Source organism: Homarus americanus, unplaced genomic scaffold (assembly GCF_018991925.1).
Source record: "Homarus americanus isolate GMGI-L3 unplaced genomic scaffold, GMGI_Hamer_2.0 scaffold5773, whole genome shotgun sequence".
NCBI lineage: Eukaryota > Metazoa > Arthropoda > Malacostraca > Decapoda > Nephropidae > Homarus > Homarus americanus.
The window spans coordinates 396,065-406,201 of NW_024717927.1; the positions used below are offsets into that span (position 1 = coordinate 396,065).

General features: G+C 38.8%; 1 protein-coding gene across 5 annotated transcripts; it reads right to left on the reverse strand.

Annotated features, from left to right (window-relative positions):
- Positions 1-1,497: 1,497 nt before the first annotated feature.
- On the reverse strand, positions 1,498-10,049 carry LOC121859069. 5 transcript variants are annotated; one of them, XM_042355734.1, is made up of 4 exons: positions 10,031-10,049; positions 9,616-9,848; positions 7,660-8,163; positions 1,498-5,319 (listed from the first exon to the last, which is right to left on the reverse strand). In XM_042355734.1, the coding sequence occupies exons 2-4, from the start codon at positions 9,635-9,637 to the stop codon at positions 3,545-3,547; spliced, it is 2,301 nt and encodes a 766-aa protein (XP_042211668.1). In that variant the 5' UTR covers positions 9,638-9,848; positions 10,031-10,049; the 3' UTR covers positions 1,498-3,544. The 5 variants fall into 5 exon arrangements, with proteins under 5 accessions (XP_042211668.1, XP_042211669.1, XP_042211671.1 ...); XM_042355735.1 differs by lacking the exon at positions 10,031-10,049 and adding an exon at positions 10,003-10,021; XM_042355737.1 differs by lacking the exon at positions 10,031-10,049 and having other exon boundaries at positions 9,721-9,971.
- Between the last annotated feature and the right edge of the window lie 88 nt (positions 10,050-10,137).

Genomic DNA, 10,137 nt, shown 5'->3' on the forward strand with positions numbered 1-10,137 from the left:
ACTTCCTGGTTGTTAAAAAAAATAATGTGATATACTACTGTCCTCGCTGCCTCTGCCATACAACCTCTCCCCTCCTTCACACACACACACACACACCACCTTCTTAAACCTAATTAAGATGGAGGGAAAGGACAAGCTACGAGAAAGGTAACAAAAGAAAAGCACCCTCACACGGTACTGTAGTTTGCCCTATCTGTCTGTTAATGTGCTAAATATCTCAGTGAAACTTAGTAGGTAAAGTGTGTGTTGGTTAAGACAGGTGTAGCTAGATGTTGGAGATTGAAGGTCAACAGTTGTGAACTTTGGTTCACATAGGTGGCCAGGCAGAGGGAATGCAGTCAGTGGCATGTGTAGGATCCCACCAAGTGCTATGTTGAAGCCCAGTACAGTTCTTGATTCCACAGTGCCGGTAGACTGTTCCATAGGTCTACTACCCTCTGTGTGAAAAAGTATTGCCTTATATTTATTCTGCAGGATAATTTAGCTTGTAGTTGTTACGTCCTCTTTGTGTTGGGTGACATCACAAAGAAATGTTCCGGGTTCATTTCCATCTCTTTCAGGATCTTGAATGTTTCAATGAGATCTGTCCTATTGTGCTTTGTTAAAAGATGGAGGGGAGAATTGGGAAATTAATAGGATACAATAATAGGAGTAATAGAAAGTTTTTAGAGAAACTAAAAAAAACTATTTAGAAAAATTTTAAGTTAATAAGGAATATAGAAGGTTACAGAAAATAAGAGGGATTTAGGGAAAATAGGAAAAGAATTTGAGAAATGAAAGACTAAGAAAGAGGAGGATAAAGTTATGACAAATATAGAAAGAAGATAAGTCATAAAAATATAACACAAAGGAGGTGTTGATGGTAATGTGGACATGTCTCACCACTGTTACCGGTATGTGACCTTTACTACCACACATGACAGGTTACCTCTGGCTTCCTCTTGTACTAACACTGGACAATTAAAGTCCATAACAAAGGACAGATTAACCGCCCCAATGGCTAGTAAGCTGATAAGTCGTGATGTGATAAAATAAAATAACAAGCTGAAGAAAAAAAAGTGATTCGTCATTAGAAGGATAACAACCATGTACACAAGAACATCGTGAAGAAAACCAAATAACAGTACAAATAAAATGAATTATCATGCCACAGTCCAAGGTGTGTCAGTCCAAGGTGTGTCAGTCCAAGGTGTGTCACAGTCCAAGGTGTCACAGTCCAAGGTGTCACAGTCCTATCTACCCATCTTCTGTGGCACCCTAGAAGTACTGCACCTGTCACTGTCTTACCCCAAAAGTGCCCCTGTCAGTCTGCCTGCCTCTTGTGGTACCTCACAAGTGTCCCTCATTATCCTCTCCTTCCCCAGTGGTTATCATAGCTGTCCTTTTCACATAATTATTACTGACTGGATGAAAATATTTAGGTACACTGCAATTGTATACTGTAGTTGTCTTTATTTTCTAATATATTTTCATCTACTGTGTAATGAGACACCAAAATTTATTACTTCTCTTTATTAACCCTTATAATATATTCAAATTTATATGCCTATAACCTTTATGCGGTTGGTATATACTTTTAAAGCGTATTATATCACATTTGTAAATGCCAATGATATATATCATATTTAGACAAATATTGAATGACTGAATTCATTCACATTCATATGGGCCCAAAAATTTAGTGTCATACCAAATGTGACCTTTGTGACCTTCATTGTATAAAAAAATATACTTGGTTTTAGTGATCTATCTTCCCAACTCAGGTAAAGTTTTGTAATAGGGAACACTTTAAAAGATAACAATTGGAATGGCACTACTGTAGTATTTTTGGCAGCCACACATATTACAGTAATGTCTCACCTTACACCAAAACAACAGAGTACTGTATCATACTACTGTACAGTACCATTGAACCCCTCTACTAAACCCTTATAGCAGGCAGGGGCAACCCACGGCCAGTATGCAGTTCATCACCTAAGAGTAACTAACTGCGAGAATGTAACAGTGAAGTAAGTATAAATAGTCACCAATATAAACATTTTAACTTGTGAGTTTAAGGGCCAAGCTCGGCACAGTCTATTTGATTCCCCTTGTTGAGATTCCTGGATCCACTCCCACTTTGGGTTAGGTAGGATATAAATTTCGGTGGGTTGACCCACAGAAAAATACCTAAATCGTAATGCTGCCCATGAACGAGGAAAGGTTGCCCATGCCTGCCTTATAGCATTACAGTATCTGTTTAAAACTAAAGTTCTCTTACTTTTATTCATATGATCACAATCTTCCCTCAAAGCTATTGTAAAACCTACACCTACAGTAATATAGTGAAAAGCTTCAGTAATTACTCATTAGCACTTTAGAGTTTACCTATCACAGGGTAATTACTGACTGTCATTGGACAAGACACCAATGACATAGATTGCCAAGCATTCCTTCAAGCTTTAATATTAATATAAACCTGGTCAAGGAAAACAACATTTAATATTCTAAGAGACTTAATAAAATGGGACATTAATTTCAATTTGAGAAAAAAGGCTGCTGAAATGCCATGTATGGTCAGGACTGTTGTATGGGTCAGAAGAGTGAACACTTTCAGTTAACACCAGAAAGAGGTTAGAGGTCTTTGAAATGTGGTATTTTAGGCAAATGATAAAATAAGTTACACTGACAGGAAAACATATGAAGTACTAAGATTGGAAGAAATTTCAAGAGAATACTTGAAATTTATAGAAAAAGTTGAACGGGCTGCAGTACTTTGGTCATATAATCAGGGATGAGGGGATAAAAGTAGAAATATTAATGGGCATAGTTAAAGGTTGGAGGACCAGGGGAAGGCAGAGACTGGTATAGATGAATGATATTCAAAACTGGGTCCCCAGAGAGATACAAAATCTCAAAGGATTGGTAAAAACATTTAGAGTGGAGGACTGTGGTCGCCAACTCTCAGATATGAGACAGGTACTTTGGGTGATTGATTGCTTGGTAATCTTATCCCTACAACTCATAGTAACTTTATCACTGGTACAACAACACCCCTGAACATTATGGTTCAGGTATGGTCACTGCTGCATGTATACATACCACGTCTTACTTCAAGTTCAATTTATAAAATTTGTAGTAACCAAAGGTAAGTTTTAGAAAGTGAACTTCAAAGAACCCATAAATCAAAGTTCTGGTAAAAATATAGCCAGGGAATTAGAGCCATTGCAAGAGAAATGGCACTATAGTCATGAATACTGTATACAGTACAGTACAGTATACAGTATCCACAATTATTTCTTCTTCTTTTACGTCATATAATTTTTCCATTCTGGATTCTTTAAGCATCTTACATTTATCTAATTCAGCCTACATGAAAGCTAAACCATAACAATATTGAATGAAATACAAAGCTGGGACAGGATATATATACCAAGCATCATTTCTTTGTAGTGGTAAATAAAAGCATAATTTTGTCTTATTATTCTCCGGTGGTTCCTGTATGATTTACAAGCGATGAAGATCCTAAAGTACATGGTGGTTTAAGCAAAGCCACATTGTTTCCCTATGGGCTACAGTACTCTCGTCCAGACAAGTCAGCTGGTGCCATCGGCAGTTCCAGCCTCTTAATTTCTGTCTGTGCCTCCTGGCTGATGGGCAAGCCCCAACGATGGTAGTGAAGAATTAAATCTGAACCTACACTACGACTCAAAATTTTGTAAACGTAATCATACTGATGACTAGTTCTGGATGCCAAAGTGTTAGCTTCATTCAATGGCAGAGAACGAGTAGTGCGATTTAACCGTCTGAACATTTCCCATCCTGACTGGGGGAATGCATGTTTGATTTCCATGAGAAATACGAGCTTCTGCCAGCAATCGGCCTCTATAAAAGTTAACCCTTTGTCCACTGCTGCTGCTGTCTTCATGTACTGATTTTCCTTCTTCAGGCGATCTTCACCCTTCAGCTTTTCTTGAATATACAAAGAGAACAAATTAACGGTTGTCTCACTTCCATAAGCATATGACCACCATTTTCCCTGCTGATAGTTGTGACCTAATTCATGCCAAGTGACCCAGTCATGTGGTGTAGATGGACAGCACAGGTCATAACAATACCTATCGAACATAGCTGGGAAGCCAGCATGTGCACTCCCAGCTTTTATTTGGACATCATCAACCAGCCACTGCTTGCCTCGTGGGGGAGGGTCAGTTTCGTCAAAGCCAGAGAGGAACTCTAATTTGCTCATCACATCATCATATCGCAGCAGTAACCCCTGAGGATCAGTGATGTTCCTTGCAGTAATTGTAGGAACCACTACTACTACTTTATGTGTTTCCAAAATTGAGAATGGTGCATCTAACTGCTTCATATTCTGCCACTGTAAAGCATTATTCTGTCCCAAAATATATCGTGGAGCTCTGACAACATTCCTCACTTCAACTGTTATATTGAAATGATCACCTTCATCAAACATGAAGATCAAGTTGCCCCCAAACTGGCAACGCATGCTATTCACACCAGGCTCCACATCAAACTCTTCTGTCACAAGTGGAAAGCGATTGAAATTCCTTCCCGATACATTGGCTGACGATGGCTCTAGACAGTCACACTGGGCACCAACACGCACTGTGATCTGTGATGCTCTTTCAAGTGAAAGTGTTTCAGGCAGGATCACATGGAAAACATCACCAGCAGCAACATAAAAATCAGTGGCCTTCCAGTTTTCAGGTAGAGTCATACGGAGATTCTCACGGTGTCCTAAACTGGTGATGTCCAAGGGAATGTTGGCATTGATCCTGGGTGTGGTGGGAGCTACACGGCCGGGGAAGTCTTCCACATCACGGGTATGGGGTATTGGTTCTGACAAAGGACTCAGCTTGTTGATAAATCCTCGGGCAACTTCCTGTTTGTACTTGTTATGGTCCTGAGCAGAAAATGGATATATTTTGCGATTTGATGCAGATTTAAGACCAGATAATGTCCACCATCTCTGATTTTCACCACCATGTTTTGGGTACATAATAATATTTGTTCGGGGCTGTTCCCAAGGCACATCCAAGACAAATGACTCAAATGAAAACACTCCGTTTGAATCGAGGGACCAGAAATGAGAGTTGGAGCTACAGGAAGCGAGTTTGATGGTGTGCGAGTTCCAATCAGGTGCGAGACAGAAGGAAAGGTTGCCTCCCCACTGCCACTGGCCATCTTTCACAAACCACTGCTGCCTCTTGCTGCCCTCATATGGTGCCAAGCCCACCACAGCATCATCAGGACCTGTACCACTCAGCACTGTCACAAATGTGTGGGTGCTCTGGCTGATCAAATAGTCTGCAGCCTCTGTTTTAGTGGGGAAATTGTTATTAGCCATTTTTTCATAAATTTTTTAGAAACATGTTGTTAGCAGTTAAACCTTCTGACTTATCATTGATATATATATATATATATATATATATATATATATATATATATATATATATATATATATATATATATATATATATATATATATATATATATATATATATATATATATATATATATATACAGTATATTTTATTTTTATTTATTTATTTATTTTTTTTATGAAATAGTATACAGAACAGCACAGTATAAGTCTCGATAACAGACTAAATGATGAAGTTATTTATCACTAATGAGAGGTTTTCCTTCAGATGAACTTCAAATTTTTCCAGGAGCCAGGAGGGCAATTAAAATTTAATAATATGCAAGAAATTCATCACTAAACCTCAGCTTTTATGTGATCTGTAGAGTTAACTGTAGGTCAGGTCAGGGTCAACAGGTGGAGTGTGCAGATAACATGGCTGGGGAGAAGGACCACTTATCCTGGCACTTACTTTAACCCTGGGCACCTCATCCCTTACATCCTTAACCCTCTTATCTTCTCACTGATAAAGTAATGTACTATACATATATCCATTTGATTATGCATGTCTAAGGTTCTCCAGTCTACCTGTATTTTGAGATCTTAATAGTTTTTATATGACATTCTAGCTCTAATATTATAGTCTAGTAACAAAATAAATTAAAATATTCGGATTGAGAAAAAAGAAAACAGAATTAGTGGGACAAAAAAGTAATTTCAGAGCTAATTTCAGTGGACCAAACAATTTATGCACTGTACTTATGTGGGTTTGATTACAGGCTTCCCATGAGCACTCCACGTGTGTGAGAAACCCAGTAAAACTAGGAAGCTTAAGATAAGATTTCTCCTGTAATTGCAGCCCTGATGAGCAAACTCCTCAGAGGTGAGAGCTGTAAGTCCAAGCAGTCATGCCACTGTGCATCATGCCTCCCACAACCCAAGCAAACTATAAATGTGCCTCAGTCACCTTGCACTAGTCTCATAAGGATCCATGTTTTGGCAGCTTAGTGCTTTATTCATTTATTTAGAGTAAGAATGTTTACAAATGCTTAATGACATGGTTGGTAGTTAACTGGTGGGCAAGCAAATAGTGTGTTTGAAATACACTGCACTGTACAGTACGAGTGTTCCACATGTATAGCCCATCTTCATTTTTCTCTGGTGTGGGATCAGGCTTAAGCTGTGAGGATTCTTAGGTTCCTTTGAAAGCTTTATAATTGGGATGTCAGGAAGTTTTCATTTGGTAGTATTAAACCTCTAATACAGTAAACCCTTGTTATATGTGGGGGTTAGGTTCCAAGGAATGGCGCGAATAGGCAAAACCGCGAATAGCAATGTATACTACCTTAGTGCACTACTGTATACCTATACCAAACAACCGACCAGCTGTGGTAGCACTCATCCCCTCCTTTAACTTGTCTAATAATTCAACTTTCTTTGTCAAGGTCATCACTGACTTCTGCCTTTAATGTTTCACTCCACTAGCATCATTAGCACTGACACTGGGCAGCCTTTTAGGGTCTATTTTCACACAGAAACACTAAAGTTTTGAGAGTACAACATGAGATGCTGTGTGGGGTGACTCGTTGCGCTGTGGGAAAAGGCGCCCAAGCTAGCAACCATCTGCTTACCGCGAATCATCGCAATGGCGAATCACAAACCCACGAATGGCAAGGGTCTACTGTACTGCCTTAAGGTAAATCAGATCTGCCATGATGAACAATTCTCTCAACCTTCCTTTAAACCTGCTGCCATAATGAACACCTTTTCTCACTTCCTTAGGACCTGCTGCCATCATGTTAAAGGACCTATTGCCATGCTTTTTTCACTTGCTGCCTGATTGGATATTTCTAATCTGCCTGCTTGACCATTCCATTCCTGTTTGCCTCCATGTTTTACCTCCTGTCAACCTGTCTACACTCCCTGCTTGCTTGACACTCCTACTTGTCCTACTCTACAGACCAATTAATCACAAACTAGAATAATGTATTATGATTTAATTGTGTATAAAAATTAATACATGTAAGTGCAAGAGAACAGTTGTACAATATTCTATGTTATTATATACAACTTACAAATGGGTTTACTGTATGTACTTTGACTTTGCATAAAATGTTAATCGTCTATTTCCTTGGTAATAGGTTCCTAATAATTGCACTACTTAAACAGATGTTTTTATATGAATTAATTGTTTTATAAGAAGGTCTCAAACATCCTGAGTATTTATAATTCCAATTCCACCAAAATCTGAGTCAAGACTTGATGAATATGAACAAAAAGATTGTTTCACTCACCTTGGGGGTGGCGGTCATTGGAGCATTGAGTCTCATGTTGACATACATGGGCTATGGCTTCTGGCAAGCAGTGGCTTGTGTTGTGTTCAGTGGTCCCCAGGCATGACTTGAGGCTGGACAGCGTCCACCACTGCTGGTTGCTGTAATTGTGCTTAGGATACATGATAACACGGGTTCTTGGCTTCTCCCACGGCACGTCAAGAGCATGTGATCCCACAACCATCCTATCAGCAGCATCCAGTGTCCAAACAACCCGGGAGGTAGCAGAAGGGGCCAATCCTACGCTACCCTTATCGTCTGGCACCAGGCAGTAGGAGCGATTGCTTCCCCACTGCCACTGTCCCTCATGGACAAACCACTGCTGCCTGGCTCTGCCTGTACACTTGGCCATGGCCAGGACAGCATCAGCAGGTCCAGTGCCTCTAACCACTGTCAAGCAAGTATGGCTACTTTGGTTCACAAGATATTCGGGCTCATCCTTTCCAGCCATTTCTGCCAAGCCACCTGCAATACAGCATATCCTCCATTAACATCATAACTAAATTCATCACAGTTACTATTTAATGCCTGAAATAAGTTTCTAAATGTTCACACCACAATATTACTTGAATATTGTACTGTTTAAACTAATACAGTGAAACAGCACTTTCATAAAAGATATTAACACAGGGGTACATCAAACGGTAATACTAGAGGAGAGTGGTCCGTACGACACAGGTTTATACAAGTTTTTATACAGTCCGACTAATTACCCAAATGTAGCCGGAATGAAGTCAAATAATGGTCCTAGATGAATAAATCGGACTGCCAATCACTTCTCGACTAGTATTTGGTGTCAGAAAGTCACAAAAAATTGGTAAACTTAATTTAATCCGAGTTACTAGATCGCGTGCATGTACCGACGGAGCGAGGAATTACCCAAATGTAGCCGCAATGAAGTCAAATGATGGTCGTACAAGTGTAATTCGGGCTGTGAATCACTTCTCGATTATTATTTGGTGTCATAAAGTAAAAAAAAATTGGTAAACTTAATTTAATCTGAGTTGTGTTGTGTTAGGTTAGGTTAGGTTTGGTTAGATTAGATTAGGTACATGCACTTGATCTATTAACTCAATTAAATTAAGTTTACCAATTTTTTGTGACTTCGTGACACCAAATACTAGTCGAGGTTAGGTTAGATTAGGTACATGCACTTGATCTATTAACTCAGATTAAATTAAGTTTACCAATTTTTTGTGACTTTCTGACACCAAATACTAGTCGAGAAGTGATTGGCAGTCCGATTTATTCATCTAGGACCATTATTTGACTTCATTGCGGCTACATTTGGGTAATTAGTCGGACCCGTGTTCATATTTTCCCACTTGAGGAGCCTTCTCTGTTCACTTTATACACCATACAAGGTTCGCTTCATAGATTCTTTAATTTCTTAATAAATTGATAAAAATTGACCTACCGACCTTAACCTAAAATACAGCAGTAGTTATTTTCTATTCTTCTAAAATAATATAACTTCTGGTACATTATATACAGAAGTACAAAGACCTTTAACCATTCTACAAATGAAAGGTAAATATTTCAGAGTTGCCGTGCACGGATATTACAATGGAAAATGGGTTTTTATAGTGAATTTCATCCCGTTTAATACTAATTTTACTCTAATTTCCGTCAGAAATAAGTTGTTGAGATAAGACACCCTCAATTAGCAACAATACTGGTTGCACAAAGTGTGAAATACTTTTTACTATACAAAAATGCCTGAGAATAAAACTGCATTAAAGAAAAAATATTGTAATTATCTCTGTCATGCACTGTTGGGAAGTACTGGTCATGCACCGGCTCCTGAATGTACCTAAACCTGCTCTAGTGTTGGTCAAATCTGGTCTTGAAAGAGCTCACACTCGGTGCCGTCACAACACTCTCTGGTAGATTGTTCCAAGAATTCACAGCTCTTACTGTTTGACTCATTCCTCAACATGTGGTAGAGCACCAAAGCTCATGAGATGGCCTTGGACCTGCTTTCAACCTTCCCCTGTAGTTCCTTCTTCAAACTTTACTTTCCTCTCTCATCTCCTTTTATCTTCAGAGCCTATAATGCTCCCTTCTCTCCATCTACAGCAGCAGGAAGGAGGGTAGTGTACCTCAAGAAGCTTTAGTCTTCATTTCCTCACAGTATGGCATCTCATCACCTGGGGAGGGAATGAAGTATAAAAATAATATTTGATGTTAGAAGATAATTTATTTTTATTATTTTAATTCTCTTAATTATAGATAATCTCATAGTTCATATTCGGAATTTAAACAATTTAGTTTTATGTTTGTAATCAGCTTAATTTAAGGCACATAATAGAAACAGCAGTCAGTGAGCTACTCCCATAATAGGTGGGTGGCATAACTTAATGTTAAATATATACCACGAACAAAACCGCACGAGAGACTCAAAAAATTTCAGACAAGAGAAATAAGTGTAAACTACGT